Here is a 20000-nt window from a genome sequence, read left to right on the forward strand (position 1 = left end):
ATGCAGGGATCTATCTCAAACCGGTGCTCACTGATTCACCTCTGTTACTGTCTGTGTCACGGTAAAGCACGATTATGATCTAATTTCTTGGGCTGAGGAATCCATACACAGTTGATTCCAGAAGTATTGGCACCCTCACTCACTCACTCACTCATTTTCTACCGCTTATCCGAACTACCTCGGGGAGGAAACCGGAGTACCCGGAGGAAACCGCCGAGGCACGGGGAGAACATGCAAACTCCACACACAAGGCGGAGGCGGGAATCGAACCCCCAACTCTGGAGGTGTGAGGCGAACGTGCTAACCGCTAAGAGTATTGGCACCCGTTTTTGAAAATTCATAGCATGCTGAGTGGTCGTGTTTGTAGGCTAGATGTGGAGTCTATCGACTGACTTGACATGACACAGGTATTCAGATATTAGGCCTGAACATACATAATGGATTCAAGGTTTCCTGCTGAAAATTTTAAGGCGGTAGTGTTGGGCGGGGGGGGCGGGGCCCGGGGGCGGGGCTTATTTGTGAGATAGACCACAGACTCTGTACTACGATTAACAATTATTAAAAACAGGCACGTGCAACGTAGCTAGCAGGTGAAGAACTCAAACAACAAAATCACAGCTAACTTACTTTAAATTTGCATGAACTATAGACGAATACAATAACAGGCTTAAATAAACCCAAAATATAAATCCACTTACAGTTCTCACGGACTCGCGTTTTATCAACTGGCTAGTTATCCTCCAGACAGTGACGGACAACGTCTTTCTCTCATTTTGGCCGTGTGACGCGCGTGCGAGCTCGTAGCGTAAAGCGCGTCCGAGATATTCTCCGAGATGCACTTGATAAGGCTTCCCAGCTTAGGCGGTCCGCCCGAACTACAAAGTGCTGAGCGAAACCCTGCGATTATTACAATTTCATCACATCATATTCACAAGACATTGACAATGTTGAAGCTCTTCTTGTAATGTTTACCGTAGTTGGAGAAACCTGTGGAGAATTCTAGACCAGTCATTCATGCGCAGTATTTCAGTCTGATATACAGTTAGGTTTGTGCATGTGGACTTTCCTCTTCAAATTTTTCTGCTTGGGTTGGATGTAGATTTGCGGTCGTTATCTTCTCGAGAGATCTACGGCCGTCTATCACCGATTCTTTGACTCTTGGCAGCAGTAAACGGGTTGTGGGCTAAACTCTCAGAATTCATACTGTCATCAATCTTCACAAGAGCTTACAAGGCACTAAACCCCAGAGTATCGATGATCCACCAACATAAATTACACTGGGTTTAGGTTATAGTCCTTCTATGCAGGGGTCAAACCTTTTTATGATCTCGTCTGACCACAACTCGTGATTTTTTCACTTGTATTTTCTCGTGGCACTCGGTGAAGCTCGGGTGCTGCATTTTTGTGTTGCTTTCAGAAAAAAGCTCCTTTTCAACTTCTACCGGTGTTTAATGGTTTTGGACGTGGATGCGCAGATACGAATACTGCAGCAATCACTGGCTAAGAGAGAACATTTTTTACAACACCTCAAGTCAGAGAAAATAACAACCTTTTGCCTAAAATCTTGATAGTGATATTTATGATTGGCCTAATATGAAGTGACGTGACGTACGGCTAAGTACGGTGACCCAGACTCAGAATTCGTTCTCACACACACACACACACACACACACACACACACACACACACACACACACACACACACCGTGAACACACACACACAGCAGTGAACACACACACACCATGAACACACACCCGGAGCAGTGGGCAGCCATTTATGCTGCAGCACCCGGGGAGCAGTTGGGGGGTTCGGTGCCTTGCTCAAGCCCCGAGACTCGAACCCACAACCTTAGGGTTAGGAGTCAGACTCTCTAACCATTAGGCCACGACTTCCCATAATATCACATAAAATCTCTCAGAAGTGCAAATAGTAGAAATAAATCTGTAAGTATATGTACAATAAATAAGTTATACTATTGGAGGTAATATGTGTATGTAAAAGAGTTTATGGGATGTTCTAGCCTAGTGTTTGAATCTCATGTCGACCAGGCTGCCCTTCCTGGGCCCCTAAACAAGGCCCTAAACCCTGGATAAGGCCTAAGGGCATCTGCCATATGCTGGAAATGTAAATGAAATATGTGCTAGTTGTATATATGGAATAATTTGTGTAAAACATATAAATATGATTAAGATTTTAAGGATCATGGCATGAAATAGACCTCAATAATGCTGGATTAGAAACTGTTAATCTGGGATGTATTTAACTGCCTCCGTTCGACCGTGCATCCGTAACTGCTCATTATTCAGTCTTTCCCTGATGTAAGCTGTGACGTAGTGGCCAAATATTTAGGTGGCCAGCGAATCCAGTTCGGAGGACATCGTCCTTGAACCACGTCAAACGCCACACATTCTTCATTTTGTTTATTTGTTGCCAGGGCAACAGCTGATAATCATTTCCTCAGACAGATGGTTAGACAATAATAATGTGAGATATTAGGAAGGTCACCGGGGTAGATGTGTGCACTGCGAAAAAAGAAAGAGTGAAAATATCTTTATTTGATTTAATTACAACAAATAAGATCTAAGATTACGACTAATTATAGTTCTCTACATTTTTTCTACTAATTTCAGGCATGAAAAATAAAAAAAAAGTTTAAAACAACAAAATTTGAAATGAGCATTTCTAGAAATAAGTTTAAAGGTGAGGTCTCCGTTGTTTGAAAGCCGATGTTGACATTTGAAACAAACCAAAACAAACACGCCCCTAACCCAAACGGGTCCCACCCCTGTATCGATAGCCCCGCCCACACATACATACGTAACCCGGGCGACTAACAGAAAGAAACGTGTCTTTATCATAGCTGAAGGGAAGAACAATACGATTGTAGATAAACAAACAAGCAAAAATGCCACACAAGCATAATGATGTAAAGGACAAAGGCATATATTAGTTCTGTGTAACAAAGCAAAACCAACGTTACTCACCTATCGAGAAGGAAAAAAGCGCCTCGGCGTCTTAAGTAAAGTCGGCCACATATTCACAGGTCGGAGTTTCCCGAGTCGATAACTCCTGAGCTAAACGCTGTTACTACACAAAACGCGGTTGTAGCTGCCTCTCTACATTACTACGATAGAAAAGAGGTGTTATTTGTGTAGTAACAGCGTTTAGCTCAGGAGTTATTGACTCGGGAAACTCCAACCTGTGAATATGTGGCCGACTTCCTGCTCCTTCAGTTCTCTCCAGCGCTGGAAAGCTGATCCTATATTAACACGTCCTACTTCTTGTCCTTATCGTAAGTCTTTCTTCTCTTTCTTTCTTTGTTTTTATCCTCCATGTCCATGTTAAAACCGCTTTCTGCTGATGTCACACGCACGCACTGAACACTCTCTCCGCCCATATCGACAAGCCCCGCCCCTTTCTGCTCATTGGCTACACGGTTGTTTTGTATTTGTTTAGTTTGTCTTCCCGACTCGGTTTTCTGAAGCGTTTCTCAAACAACGGAGAAGCTATTTATAACAGTATTGAGTCTATAATGTGAACTTCACATCATTTGGAAAATCTTGCATTTAACTGATCCTTATAAGTGCTGATGGTCACAGCGGTACACGTGACGGATTCCTTCTTCCATGAGGGAAGTTCCAGCGTAATGACGTCATTGTTTACAGGCAGATTTAAAAATAAATTCCTCACACATTCGACCTGGAAGTTTTTCCAATTTTCTCTGACATGTCTGACTTCAAAGTTTTGTGGCTGTGACACAAGTTAAGAGGCTGAGACTAAAGCTGGCTCTTTGACGGCTCTGGTCAGTTTACTAATAATTAAAATATAAGAAAGTGACGTGACATACGGATAAGTACGGTGACCCAGACTCAGAATTCGTTCTCTGCATTTAACAAATCCAAAGTGCACACACACAGCAGTGAACACACACACACCGTGAACACACACACACACACACACACACACACAGCAGTGAACACACACAGCAGTGAACACACACACCGTGAACACACACCCGGAGCAGTGGGCAGCCATTTATGCTGTGGCGCCCGGGGAGCAGTCGGGGGGTTCGGTGCCTTGTTCAAGTGCACCTCAGTCGTGGTATTGCCAGCCCGAGACTCGAACCCACAACCTTAGGGTTAGGAGTCAGACTCTCTAACCATTAGGTCACGACTTCCCCCGTATATTAAAATATAAAGTACTTAATAATATAATCAGAAACTGGTTACATTCAGCCATGTTTAGTTTTCAGCCTGAGTTTAACTTTAGTGCAGAACTTCATGTGGCTTGAAACTATTTCATGGAAATGTAGTCTTGGCATTTATTTTGCCAAAAGTCAGCCACCGAACGTGTCCTGCTGTGACGTAGTTGAGTCAGTAACCTGGAAGAGGCGATATTGGCCTTATGGGTTTGTACATCATATAATTATAGAGACATATAAATATAGAGAAATAAAAATAAGACAGATGGAGGGACGAGTTTTGCTTCAGGAGCCCATCGCACACACCATGTGGGATAATGATCATAATGATGATTCATGGATTTGCTCCATTAAAAGCCGTGTTTTTTCTTCTTCTTTTATTCGCTGCAAAAATGTAGTGACTGGCTTGACGTTCTCCTGCCAACCTGATCGTTCATTTGATTAATCACAGCGTTCTGTAAGTTCTCAGCTGGAATTGGACTTCTCGTCATATTTCAAGCCTCATTGCTTTACCTTGCTAAGTCTTGTACTTAACTTCAGAGGGTTTTGTGGGTTTGGTTTCTGTATCTAGGTTGGCTCGAGAGCATGGAAAAGAAGATCGATGACTTAACAAGAGTGATGACTTCTTTGGTGTTGAGTTTGTTGGCTTGGTGTTTTGAGTATGTAATTAGTGCTTATGTGTTAATAAAGGGTCATTATAATGTTTTGCGTGAAATTCAGAATCAGAGTCTGGTCTCAGTACAAGCATCGACGTAGGTGGACGTGATCAAACCGTGGTGGTGAAAAGGACCTCGGTTTTTTATTTTGTTGATCGGGTCGTAACTACAGGCTGATGGAACGAGGTTCTCTGCACAATGTTCCTCAGTATGAGGTTTCTGAGCTTACTTTCATTCATAGGGTTAGGAGCTCAACAGCATGGAGAACCTTGTAGCAGATCCACCAGTGGAGAAATGTTTTGGTTGTGTTGGGAGTATCTGGGAATCAGGAAAATCTCAAATCTGTGACTGAGGATAGAGACGTCAGGGAGCGACCTACTCGCAGCAGGAAAATTATAAGGAAAATGAATGAGTGAAATTATTTCACGAAACGTCTGCCAGCTTTGAGGTTAAAAAAAGTCACTTTATGAAGTGCTTATGCTATATAATTAATTTTAGAAATATTTGGTTTGTGGACATTTAAAAAACTGGCACTTCATGCTCATTTCAGAACTAAACCAGAGTACTGACTAGTGTAAATGCCCCATTCTTACATAATAAGATTAATGGGTGTCATAAATATGGAGGGTTTTATATATACAGTGATGCCTCGAGATACGAGTGCAATGACATACAAATTTTTTGAGATACGAGCTGTGATTCAACCGAATTTGTGCCGTGAGATACGAGGTGCCGACCATCTGCCGACTTCAGTTAAGTTCATTCATTTTAGTGAAGTTCAGTTAAGTTCCATTTAAGTGTAAAGTAGCATTAAGAGTGTACAGTAAAAGTGAAAGTGTAATTCCTCCTAACTCCTCCGCCTGTTTACTCCTCCCTCGACCTCCGTGCGCATCTTCCGTTAGCTCGAGTCGTCCGATCTCCGAGGTAAATAATATACTTTATAGTAAAACCAGTTTATTTATTTTTTAACATTCTCTTTTATTACTGTATGCTTTTATACAATATTTCTCATTTATAAATACAGCTACTGAACATCTCTCATATTCAAAACACATAAACAAAACAACCGGAGTGGAATTTTGCGAGCTGGAACGGATTAATGGGATTTCAATTCATTTAAACGGGGAAAATTGCTTCGAGATACGAACAAATCGAGATACGAGCAAAGTCACAGAACGGATCAAACTCGTATCTCGAGGTATTACTGTATATATATATATATATATATATATATATATATATATATATATATAAATTGTACTTCACAATGTGAGAAACAAAATTGGCCTCGCAAATTTAAGCAGTATTTATACACACCAGAAAAAAAATAGAAATTAAATTTCAACATCAAAAAGAAAAAAAATGTCATTTTTATTGCTGCGTGCACAATGAAATTCTGTCAGCATCAGCAGTGCAGCTCCCATTCAGTTTGATGTATCTGCAATAAAATGCATTGTTGCTGTATAAAATTAAATTTAAGCAAGATTAAAACATTTTACAGTGCTTTTTACACCCGAGGCAAAGATTCGGCTTATTGATGAACAGGGAGTCTGAGTCTTAGTCACCACAGTCGGTTCTGTTCAATTAAATCTTTCATCCCTTTATTAAGTGTTGCTGTAATTCGTATGAACTGTTGTCATGACGCGGGGTAAGGAGGCGGACCCAAACGCAGGATAGCAAAACAAACAGGGTTTAATAACAAAGGGAACACGAAACAAGACACGGACTGAAGACAAACATGGGGCAAACATGTGACGAGGAACATAAACAAAGTGCACGTGGCCAGTCATGAGGTCCGGGCTGAGTCATGACAACCGTATCCCAAGATGATGCCTTTCCTATAGTTAAGGGATATATTATACACCGAATTGCTTTAACAGCCGGTGGTACAAATTGTGCCAGTTCTTACATGTTGTGTTCAAAAATGCTTGATTTTGCTGCAGAGACGTCCATCAGACAACCGTTTACCAAAAGATATTTCATCACCTGGCATTTTGATGATGTTGGTGTAGATCATATCAGTCCATATGGGTTGCAAAGGGGCGGAAAGTTTCCGGTAAATTTCAGGAAACTTTCCACAGGAACTTAATCCGGGGAATTTCGGAAATATTCGAAATTGGAAACTTTACGGGAATTTACGGAAATTTACATGAATTTACAGGAATTTATTAAAATTGTTTGGAAATATAGGGAAATGTATATAAACTATATCATATGCAAACATAAATAAACATGTTGTTTGGTCATAAGCAGACATTCCTGTAAGGTTATACACATTTAAAATGACGTCTTGACTGATTGAATTGTAAGTAGAACTTTAATTTATTCTTTAAAGTCATATTATTATGCTTGTAATAAACATCATAAACTTAATAATTGTAATAAACATATTTCCCTATGACTGCTGTAAAATGAAAGCGTCCCCCACACTTTGCCCTTCACACAAAAGTCCCAATCTAAATGTAAAATGAAGCATTTTTTCTCAAGCTTATTAGGTCTCTGTTTCTGTAGTAGTCAAGGCCTGGGAAATGGAGATGAATCAGATTTTTTTTTGTTTCAGGGTGGATGAGTGTGTGTGGGTGTGTGTGTGGGGGTCATCAAATTATCTGTGTATGTGATAACACTCCTAATTTACAATTAAGAATGTAGAATAAGGTCATGCAGAATAAGGCATTAATATGTGCTTAATAAGCACTAATAAATAGCTAATATTCTATTAATATTCATGCTATTAAGCAACTAGTTAAATGCCCCTAAAATAAAGTGTTACTGTGGATGTTATGGAAGAACGTAAGTACCTGCAGGGAGTTTGGCCTCAATGGCCTTCCAGTAAGCAGTGTGCTGTGTGCAAGTGACCGAGGAACGCAGGGTACAGATTCTACTTAAATCGCATTAAATCTTGTTGTTTTAAACAAACTTATGCTGCAAGATTTTTTTAAAACTACATGTAAGTTCCTTGTTATAGACAACTCTGCATTTTTTTTTTAAAATTCCCCGTTTATTCCCATATATTCCCGTTAATTCCCATGGAAAGTTTCCAGCCTTGAAAATTCCCTGAATTTTGCAACCCTAGTGCCAAGATCTCTAAGACGTGTTGTTACGGTTGATATCTGGTGACCGTGAAGGCGATAGAATACAATAGATTTATAGAATTTCATCCTCATGTCGCTGTTGAAACGTTTCCTCACGGTGTTGACACGTGACCGTGACGGTACTGTGACTCCTGTAGTATAGCAGTCAGTGACTCTGTATATACAGCAGTAGTGACACAAGGCCAAAGAAACCACACCTTGTAGTCTGGAAAATAAGAAATTTGCATGTGTGGACTTAATATTTTCACACATCCATATTCATGTTATTACAGTTTTTATAAGACCCTGAAAATAGACACGCGTGTATGTCGTTTAGAGACGGATCGTATTTATATTCATTTCTTCTGCACGTTCAGCACCGATTTGTCTTCAGACACTATTGACTATATTATATGCTCCAGTCAGTATCAAACAAACTTGTCGAGGTTTTATAATGAACACTTTCACTTAGACTCTTGTTGTGTTCTTGACTTTCATTTTAAATCATAACCCAATACCGTATCGGGACTCGATCATCGTTAGAGACGTACTCGTGCTCCGTTACTGTAAGCATCTCTCGTTCGGATCTTCTTACGTACAGTAGGATGTCGGATGTGCTTTCGTGGCTTCGTCGTAATGTGGTGCCTAATGAGTCATGTGCCTGGTGCTGCGCTGGTTTGTGCAGTTTGTAGTGAATCTAAAAACATCCCTGTAATTCCTAGGATATAAATACACACTGAGGATTTGTTTGGCTTAGCTGGGCTTGTGGCAACAGGATTTCACCATGTCACCATATACACTGTAGGTCATGCCAGTTTGTCGATTTTGCATTACTGATTTACAGGCTTTTGTCTTTCCAACCCTGATCCCTGATTTATTACCTTTAAATCACGTGTTATTGGTCATATGGTATGTAGTAAAAAAGGATCCGAGTTTGCTTTCAGCCTTCTTAATCCGCCATGTTGATCAGAGTTATATCATCAATAAGCTTCATGTTGGAGGAATTATTTTAAAGCACACTGACTCCCAGAGTGTGGAGGAGAACATGGACTTTCCTTCCCCAATATAAAACTGTCTGGATCTCTTCATACACAGCAAACAAACAAAAACTTATACGAGTCTTAACGTAACTTACACGTTTCCCGCAAGGACGTCTTGTTGCCAACAAGCAGGAAATTGGCGTGCGCACGCTACCTGCTCCAATGCCAATGACAGGGATTTTTCCACTGCTGGCCATGTGGTAAAATATGTTAAGATTACTTGCTGATTTTTTGTTCATACACATACATAAGTGAACCCTGATGTTTTATTCTTTCTAAAATATCCCATTCTTCTCCACAGCTGCCGCCGAGGGGAGGGTGAACGGAGGCGAGGATTTCTTTCAGAAGGTAAAGGAAACCACATTGCTTTGGCAGACCAATGTAGCGGTATAAAATAGGTCAAAATCACATTGCCTTCACAGTCGGGAGAAAAGAAAATGACATGTGGACGTGCTTAACTGTGCCCCGTTGTCCTATTAGCATGAAATTATTGACAGAATAGTCAAATTTCCCTGATTGGCTGCGGTGCCACTGACTGGTGCTGCGCTGCTGATTAACGACTTTTATTAACCCACTGACCGGTTGCTGAATGGTAACTCTGCCGTTTTTGCTTAAGGTGGAATCGAATCCTTTTGCTGCCAAAGCCAAGACAAGCACATTTGCCCTGTGTCAATACCTTCATAGGGGAAATAGTTGCAGGCTTTTAAGCAGGACTGCGGTGGATAAACACAGAAAGGCGAATGTGTATGAATGGCCAGAAGGCCCAGAGGTGGCAAATGCAAGCCAGGACTTAAGTGAGACCACGGCAGGTGGCCCAGTCCTGTAGAAAGTCTGGTTGCTTTAATGTAGTAACGCCTTCAAAATAAATAGTGCCGTCGGTCTGATCCAGTGAAGGATCCCATCACACTGAAAGCTAAAAGGTTTGAATAAACCTGAAAGGTGTGGAGAAAATAAACCTACTAGGCTGAGGAGGCCTGCTGTAGAGGATTGAGTGTGGACCTCAAACCGCTTCAGATAGGAGCAGCCAGAGCTTCAGGAATGCCAGGGCTGGCTTTACAAATAATCATTTACCAGCCAAGTTGGAAATAAAGGATTTAGCTGAAGAGGAAAGAGTCTGTGTTTTCAGAAATGACAGATTGCTAGAAAATAGAGAATAGGTTTAACACTTTAGTAACACAATCGGATTTCTGACCCTGTTTATGAAGTTAACAAAAACCTTGTGTAAATGTCTGATAGCTTCCTGACTGAGTGGTGTTCACTGCTTTGTGTTAAACTGACTTTCAATGGGTTTCATTTTAATATCGGATCGGTATCGACGTCGATCCAAGCATTTTGAGTGGATCGGGTATCGGTGGTGCGTGACCGATCCAAATCCGATACCCGTTGTCATGGGTACCGCACTTTTCAGAGCGCCGCCTATCGAATCCATTCTGCTTGAGGAATTCCCTAATAAATTAAACTCCATTCCGTGTTTTACCTACAGCATCGACCACGCTGCTGCTTCCTGAAATCCATGGGCGTCGGAACCGTTATATGTGGGTGGGACAGGACACGCCCACTTTTTATTTACTTCCGACGCCATTGGTGACGATTAATGTCAATTAACTAACTATTGCTTGAACTTATAAGAAAAATACACTTATATATTAAATTACATGAGTGTAAATAAATCTAATACATTTTATAGGAAATGCGACAGACAGACGAGTTTATCAGGCGTCCTTTCTGTTTACCTCAGCGTGTTAAACATGTCGCTCATTTGGGTGTGAGGTTTACTGTTTAATACGTTTTACATCGTATGTTAAGAGTTCTAATATAATATTCACTTTAAAATATTGCATTTTCTTCAGAAAATAATTTAATTTAATTTAATAATTGCAGTGTATATGGTTGAGATTGTTATACCACTAACTGTTAAAAGTTCTGTTTGCTGCCGCATTAATACTTTTTTTTAAGGTTTCTTAAGGTGTTTTCATTTTTCATCCAGTAATAAGGCTATTTTTGTATCGCTATCGGCCGGTATCGGAATCGGATCGGAACGGAAAAAGTGGTATCGGTACATCCCTATTTAATTTACACCTTTTCCCACCATACGATGCAAACGTGAAATGAAATCACACTAAACTTAATCTCTCAAAACTCCTCATTTTCAAACCCTTGTTTTAAACGTGCCCACACTTTACATTTCCACTTGGCGAGGTGAATCGTTCCTGCTGTGTTCGGAGGTCACAGGTCTGCCCGCCTCAGAGAACCAAACAGACCTCAGGGATGTTTTCAGTCAAAACACTGACTTCCGGCGGTCTGTCAGAGTCTCAGATTTGGGCTCAAGCACAATGAAGGGATTCAGCCACCGTAGATGTTTACACTCGACCTGAGAGCTGAGATCAGCTCTCCAAAGGAGACTAAACGTCAGGAACCCACATACTGTAGTACGCACAGAAAACACCTACTGCCCTCTTTACTGACGGCGTGAAGGCAGTCGATATTAACACACCGCTGTGAAGTGATGTACTGTTTTACGAGCTCTTCCCTGGACTCCACGTGGACAAGTGTAGCAGTAAAGGCAGATACTTTTGTTAGTAGAGTTAAAGGTGGGTCTCCTGTCAAGCTGAGTTCTGCTGGTCCATCTTCGATTTAATGCATTTATCAAAGAAAATTAGACGTAGGATTATAACATACCGGATTGTAATTTCTTCAGCACTTCATTCCTCACAACATTCCTCAGCAAAACAGTTTCACAAGTGCAACAGCTTTTATGGAACTGGACCATCACAAGTTTTCAAAGTGAGTTATCATCTAGCCTCGCGACCGGGTCCAGGGCCGAGACTTAAACCAGGCGTCCGATATCTCACATCTAGATGATCTTATCTAGCCAAGAAACAACTTTTCTGATCATGACTAACGAAGGGTTTACTTATTCTTTCAGCATGCATCTTTTCTTAAGTCCCTCCAGAAATCCCACAATTGTTTATCGAGTTTAGGCAGATTGTAAACAGGGAATTATTTGTAGTGGGACTCGTGGAGGAGCTGGAGGTAATGAGAAGCAGGTGTGTGAGTACTGGAACAGCTCTATTAGCACTTTTCTTTGGGCTCGACGTAAAAGCTTTTTGGTTAGCACCATTTTACATGCGAACCACCGTTTAACGTGACTTCTCGGTCGGACGTGAAGGGAAACACGAGCCTGACAGAAAGCGTCAGCGATGATGGGCCTCGGAGTAGATGCTAGTTAGAGTAAATGCTAAATTTGGACAGAGTGCCAACCCATCACAGGGCACACACACACACTCTCATTCACTCACACACTCACACACTCCGGACAATTTTTTCCAGAGATGCCAATCAACCTACCATGCATGTCTTTGGACCGAGGGAGGAAACCAGAGTACCCGGAGGAAACCCCCGAGGCACGGGGAGAACATGCAAACTCCACACACACAAGGTGGAGGTGGGAATCGAACCCCCAACCCTGGAGGTGTGAGGTGAACGTGCTAACCGCTAAGCCACCGTGTCCCCCATAAAACAGCTTATGTGTTGGTTTAATACTTGCTCTAGATCAAACTCAGATGTCTTCTGGAATATATCGGTGTATTGTTATCTATTCTTCTTGGCAAATTCGCCCGTCAGATTGGATGGAAACCACCGGCGAATCTCGCCACATATTCTCAAGCAGATTGAATGGAGTACAAATACACTGGGAACGACTCACTTTGGCAGTGTGCTTGGAAGGGAGGTGAACCTCTAACCTAGTCACACAAGTCTCTTGCAAACTGGAATAGATGTTTTTTGCAGAGTGCCCAGTGTGGTTTCATGCATCCTGCCCTCAGCTTTGACCAGTTTCCTAGTTCCTGCTGATGAACAGCAAACCTGCTTCACAGTGTATCTCCACCATGCTACACGGTATACATGTTGATCTCAGGCTGATGTGCAGTCCTGGGATTCCTCCAAACATAACACTTTATGCCAAGGCCAAAAAATGTGACTTTATTTCCACCGGACTAGAGTACCCTTTGTACAGTTTGACAGATTGACTGAAGAACGACGGGACACTTTGCCGACATCTTTAAAATCAGTGTGATCCTCTAACCTAGTCTCAGATCTTTTGCAGACTGGAAGAATTTTATTCTAGGATTTTCCTGTAGTTGGTTCCATGCTAGACGGCCTCTTCTGAGCCGAGTCGCGTTCACACCGAACTCTTTCCATTCTTAATAATGGACTTAATAGCGTTCTGCTGCAAAATATATTTAAATAAATAAATAAATATAATTGACAGTTCTGAAAACCTAATGGAGGCTGTTCAGGTTCTCAGAGTGAAAGAATCCTGCCTTCCTGGTTCAGTTCAAATAAACGCCGTCCTCCTGTGAACACAAAGGCTGACATTGTGCTGTGTCTCTGTTCTTAATTTTACTGTTTTATTTGCATCTGGCCTTGAAATGGATATGAAATCCTAAAAATTCACAACCTTTTTTTTCATAACAACTCCCAATGGAAATCTATTGATTTATCTCCAGATTTTATTACCATGATACCTTGCATTTTTTGGCTCAGTTAGGCCTGTTTTTTTCCCAACGGTCGCAGTTCCGTAATCACACTCTCACCGTAGACGAAAGTGATTTCGGTCAGTATTAAATTTAGCCTGAATGCTAACTACAAAAGGAAAAATATAGACCCGATTTACGGTGTACTACAAAACAGGGTTTGCAAACAGTGGAAACAGTGATGTGGTGGCTGAGACCGTCCCATCTCACACACACACACACACACACACACACACACACACACACACACACTCTTCCACTCTCTGGACTGAGTACACAGGCTGTGATGTAAGTTTCTCAGTGACGGTTGAGGCTCCCGGTTCTCGGCATGCAATCGGAGTTCGAGCCAATTAAAAAACACACTTCACCCTGGGACAAGGATACTGTGGAAACAGTGGTAGTTCTGGCCTGTGATGTGGACCAGGCCACTCCCCACGCCTACGAACAGATGACTCCTCATGGCGTTGCTCACTGTCTGTCTGCCTTCTTTCCGCTGAGCTCTCTGATGAAGTGTTCTGCTTGGCCTGGATCTGTTTTTTTTTTCTAGATGCATGTTTATCCTGAAACAACAGAGGCAAGGTTTTTTTTTCCCCCAAGCCTCAGACTAGGGTGTATACGTAACATCGTCCTGGATGTGTGTGGTCCAGATATCATTTCTAAACCCGTTTAAACTTTAATTGTGAAAGGCTTTTGTTTCATTTTTTAACTGCTTAAAGGTGCGGTCTCCGATTTTTGAGAATCGCTTCAGAAAACTGAATCGGGCCAAATAATAAACAAAAATCAAAACAAAAATTAAAACAAACGTGTAGCCAATGAGCAGAAAGGGGCGGGGCTTGTCAATACAGGCGGAGAGAGTGTTCAGTGCGCGTGTGTGACGTTAGCAGAAAGCGGTTTTAACATCGACATGGCGGATAAAAACAAAGAAAGAAAGAGAAGAAAGACTTACGATAAGGACAAGAAGTAGGACGTGTTAATATAGGATCAGCTTTCCAGCGCTGGAGAGAACTGAAGGAGCAGGAAGTTGGCCACATATTCACAGGTTGGAGTTTCCCGAGTCAATAACTCCTGAGCTAAACGCTGTTACTACATAAATAACACCTCTTTTCTATCGTAGTAATGTAGAGAGGCAGCTACAACCGCGTTTTGTGTAGTAACAGCGTTTAGCTCAGGAGTTATCGACTCGGGAAACTCCGACCTGTGAATATGTGGCCGACTTTACTTAAGACGCCGAGGCGCTTTTTTCCTTCTCGATAGGTGAGTAACGTTGGTTTTGCTTTGTTACACAGAACTAATATATGCCTTTGTCCTTTACATCATTATGCTTGTGTGCCATTTTTGCTTGTTTGTTTATCTACAATCGTATTGTTCTTCCCTTCAGCTATGATAAAGACACGTTTCTTTCTGTTAGTCGCCTGGGTTACGTGCGTATGTGTGGGCGGAGCTATCGATACAGGGGTGGGACCCGTTTGGGTTAGGGGCGTGTTTGTTTTGGTGATTTTATATGTCAACATTGGCTTTCAAACAACGGAGACCTCACCTTTAACCAAATGATCTTTACTTCATTGCTCACGGTCCTCTGTACTATAAACCGAACCCAGTGTGAAACATGACGAGCGAGTTCGGGGGTTAACGACTTTGCTTTAATCTAAAAGAAGAGTCACGTCCGCTACGTTTAATAGAGGAAATACAGAGCGAGCAATAGATTAACTCTCATTTATGATTTAAACTCGAACCGTCTTAGACGAAAGCCTTCTGAATGAAAAAACAGCACATGAACTAAAAATAGGAAGGAATGTGCTTGTAAATCATGAAGATCCTGAGTTTAGAGGTTTTGTGGCTTTGTAGCACTATTCCTACAGGGCCTCTATGAGGAAGGGTGAGGCAGACAATGATATAGTAACGATCAGGTCAGTGTGTGTGCTAACGTTCACATGGAACCAGGGATTTTCCATGTTAAGAAATCTGTGCTGGATCTCAAGGATAAATAAATCAGCAGCCTGGTTTTACAATTATGTGATGTGACAAACCTGTTTAAAAAAATGACTCCTGATGAATTATTCACACGTTTACCTGAGGAGAACAAACATGGCGAGATGTTTCACACAGAGCAGGATCAAACCAGGCTGTGAGGAAAGAAACCTCATATAAATCAGATCGGTTCAGATGCTCGTGAAGAAAAGGCTCAGTTTGTTCTCGCTCTGATTTCTGTGACATTTATGGAGATTCTGACATCAGCCATCTCCTCCTATTCCTCTTATTTTAGAAGGCCTTCAGGACATCCCTGGCATTTTCATGTTCCCGGCCGGATCACGTCATCCTTCGGGATACGTGAACTTGTGTGAACTTGTGTAACTTGTCTGTGAGTCCTGTGTAGACTCTGTTCACTTTGAAACTAATTAAAATATTAAGTGTTCGCCAACTTAAAAGACTCAGCTGAGACAATATAACACAGACGAGTTTCATAACAACAGCCAAGGGCTGTTTACGCCGATGAAGCTCCTGACCCAGCCGGGTCCTGGAGCCGAGGGTGGTGCAGGAGCAGCTGTTGTCCCTGGGACTACGGCAGGAAGCAGGTGCCTGAGCCCAGCTAGCATGGCAGCGGGTTCTCACACTTAGCTCAGCTGGAGCATTAAATATCACAGTGTGGGAAATTTTACAGGGTCTTTTAAAATTGGATCATCACTGTGTGCTGAGGTGATGTGTTCTCCAGCTCTCCATCTGAGGTCTCCAGCTCTCCATCTGAGGTCTCCATCTCTCCATCTGAATAGTTTTTATCAGCGTTGAGTGTTGGATTGTTTTAATACATAATAGTCCGTGATGTTATTAATCTTCTATTCGTACCACAGTAGTTCATCATATGCTGCATTTACTAATGTTTAATTATTTTTTGTCTGGTTGACCGTAAGCTAGCAAAACTTTATTTTAAAAGCAACTCTACTTTCTGTTTTATCATTCATTCATCCATTCATTCATTCGTTCATCTTCTACCGCTTATCCGAACTTCTCGGGTCACGGGGAGCCTGTGTCTATCTCAGGCGTCATCGGGCATCGAGGCAGGATACACCCTGGACGGAGTGCCAACCCATCACAGGGCACACACACACTCTCATTCACTCACACACACACACACACTACGGACAATTTTCCAGAGATGCCAATCAACCTACCATGCATGTCTTTGGACCGGGGGAGGAAACCGGAGTACCCGGAGGAAACTCCCGAGGCACGGGGAGAACATGCAAACTCCACACACACAAGGTGGAGGTGGGAATCGAACACCCGACTCTGGAGGTGTGAGGCGAACGTGATAACCACTAAGGCACCATGGCCCCCCCCCCCTGTTTTATCCTGTTCTATTTTATTTCATTGTATTGTTACAAACAGTCCTAGACATTTCACCGTAGGTCGTATCGATGGAGTAACCGATCAGTTTGTAGTCTGTAAATATAGAGATTATATAGAATTATATAAAATTTGTTAAAATGTCTAATCATATTGCACAGAGGTGTGTGTTACGTGGTGTAGATAAAAACCCAGTGGCTGTGTTCACGGTGTGTGTGTGTGTGTGTGTGTGTGTGGTCTGATTAAAAGTGACGCTCACGTTAGCCCGGCGCTGCCAACATCAGCAGTGATCTCAGAGAGGAATAGCGTTCACGATCGAGTTCGTGTATGCAGTCATCTGTTCACGTTTGCCCACCGAGGCAGCACTGGCTGTAACACTCTTAATTTCTAATGAAGCGTAAAAGACGTGCGAAAGCACGAGTCAGATCCGTCACACAAACGTGACGTCTTCGGACAGCGATCGCAAGTCGAGTATTTTGAAAGCTCTTCGGTGGCGTCAGTCAAGTTTTGTGGCTCAGAGTGAAAACATTACGAGTCTGGAAAAGAAAAATAAGACGGAGTGCTATGTAAAAAATCGACCGATCGGGTCATGTGCTGTAATTTGGGATTCTGGCCCGTCCAGTCGATTGTGCAACATCGCGGATGTTAACAGAGAAGGTTTACACTGAACACGTGAGCGAACATGTAAATCAGCTAAGTGGACACGAAGCCGTGGTCATAAACACCTTCACCGCTTCTACGACTCTCCTCTTCTGACTGCTGTGGGTGACTTTCAGCTCCATTTGTAATGCTGCAAAAATTCCGAGGGATTTTTTTCCTTTTCTCCCGCCCTCTAATAAATCCCTCGTTTCCAGCAAGGAACCGAGCAGTTTGGCTTTTTTTACTGTAAACGTTTCAGCTCGGATTGTTTTAACTGGAGGACGTTTCCCTCTTTCAGCTGGACATGTGTTATTGTGTGATGCAGAGCCGCAGCACTGCAGGTCTGGCAGCGTTCAGCAGCACGGTGGCGTGACAAACAGAGCTTTTTTTTTTTTTTTGCTTTTTTTTTAAAAAACCACTAGAACTTGCGCTAGAGCACTAAGACCTGTCTGTAAAATGCATGTCATGTGTTGAACTGACTTACCTACCTCAGTCAGGAATGAAAGAAATAAAGGGAATACACAACATTCACTAACGGTCACATTAACAACAAAAAGCTTGGAATAGATTTTGATATTTTTTGAAGTTTGCATTGAATATTTCTTGCTCTTTGGACAAAAAGTCTGTTCCTGGATGTTTTAGTGACTCCGTATACGAATCGGAGAGTCCGTCGGAACACAGATGGTCGTGATGGGAAGTTGGCGCACGGTTATTAATCACCTTTTAAGTGGCCGCGCTCTTGACTTTTTAGTTCCAGCAGCAGAAGTCAAGTGGTTGGAATGTGAAGTCTGATGCCAAGCGCTAGGTTTGTCTTTCATTTCTGCCATTATGATCAGATGAACAGTCCAAGCCACCAGTGTACTGTAGCTGAGCTCTACCCTAACACAGCCTGAGCTCTACCCTAACACTGCCTGACGTATTCCGAGCACTTTCGACACACCCTCCGGACCCGCGGACATGCAGAGGGCATGTGAGTGCAGCTGAACAGGATTCAAACCCAAATGTACGGAGACAAATGTGGACGGATCCCAAACCTATTGTCATCTCCGATGTTCAGGGACAGCTTTTTTCCATCCACCATCACACTACTGAACTCCACACTACACCGCTACAAAACATACCACTGTATATAACCTCTGTACGATACATGTACATATTACATAGTTTATCTTTTTTACCCCTCAGTACATCTGCACTATATATATATATATATATATATATATATATATATATATATATATATATATATATATATATATAAAATAGACTGTTTATTAAGCTTGCTAACTCCTTAAATACCATAATCTTGTAATCTTGTAACCTTTCACTCTGCACATTCCTCTTCAATGCCATAGCCTTAGAACCATTTCTGTAATTCTGTAATTCTGTAATTCTTCATGTTATAACCTTTATATGTATTCACTGTACTCCTGTATGTCCACACATCTCTGTTATAACCTTTATATGTATTCACTGTACTCCTGTATGTCCACACATCTCTGCACTGTTATAACCTTTATATGTATTCACTGTACTCCTGTATGTCCACACATCTCTGCACTGTTATAACCTTTATATGTATTCACTGTACTCCTGTATGTCCACACATCTCTGCACTGTTATAACCTTTGCACGACTGCTACATTTTGCACTTCTGGTTGAAGCCAAACTGCATTTTGTTGCTGTGTACCTGTACAAAGCAATGACAATAAAGTTCTGTCTGTCTATCTATCTATCTATCTATCTATCTATCTATCTATCTATCTATCTATCTATCTATCTATCTATCTATCTATCTATCTATCTATCTATCTATCTATCTATCTATCTATCTATCTATCACGTGTTACAGCTCTGTATTGCACAATCAGGGGACGTCTTTCTGCTCTGTATTGTCTTTAAATCCTGCTTTAATTCACTGTAAATCCCACAAACTCTCTGTATGTAAACAGTATGTATGTAAAATGCTGTAATTGGTGAAACATTCCGATGAATTCCACTAAAACCAGCTTCTAATCTCTGATGTTTGGTCTTACAGGTCATGGAGGAGACCAACACTCAGATCGCATGGCCGTCGAAGCTGAAAATAGGTGCCAAGTCTAAGAAGGGTAAGGACTATGACCGTATCTGTGATTATAGGCATCGTGCATCGAGGAAAAGACCGAACCGAACACTACGACTGTAAAATCTGAACTCCGACCTGCTGTGCTGCTGTTGGGTGTTGTGTCTAAGGACAGACGCCTGGAGAACCTTCACGAGGAACCAAGCTAACAGAATACAAATAGATTTACGTCTAACTAGAATGACCTGGTTAAATCTTATAGATCTTTGTTTTAAAATATATAATACATGTGAATTTGGGACGTTGTTGCCTAGTGGTTAAGGTGATGGACTACTGATCAGAAGGGTGTGAGTTTGAATCCTAGGAAAACCCGTAACCCTCGATTGGATAAAATGTAAGTTGCTCCGTATAAAGATGTCTGCTCAGTGCCATAAGTATGGATCAGTGGCAGAA

General features: G+C 41.8%; 1 protein-coding gene across 2 annotated transcripts in view; it reads left to right on the forward strand.

The window, feature by feature from the left end:
• The window catches only part of LOC113649383 (protein bicaudal C homolog 1), a 77941-nt gene that overhangs the window by 10797 nt on the left and 47144 nt on the right, over positions 1–20000 (forward strand). For both annotated transcript variants that reach the window (XM_047817597.1, XM_047817596.1), the window contains exons 2-3: positions 9271–9317; positions 19524–19593. In XM_047817597.1, coding sequence (XP_047673553.1) covers positions 9271–9317; positions 19524–19593 — 117 coding nt within the window. The remainder of the gene's footprint in view (positions 1–9270; positions 9318–19523; positions 19594–20000) is intronic.

The sequence above is a fragment of the Tachysurus fulvidraco genome, chromosome 8 (genome assembly GCF_022655615.1).
Source record: "Tachysurus fulvidraco isolate hzauxx_2018 chromosome 8, HZAU_PFXX_2.0, whole genome shotgun sequence".
NCBI classification, from domain to species: domain Eukaryota; kingdom Metazoa; phylum Chordata; class Actinopteri; order Siluriformes; family Bagridae; genus Tachysurus; species Tachysurus fulvidraco.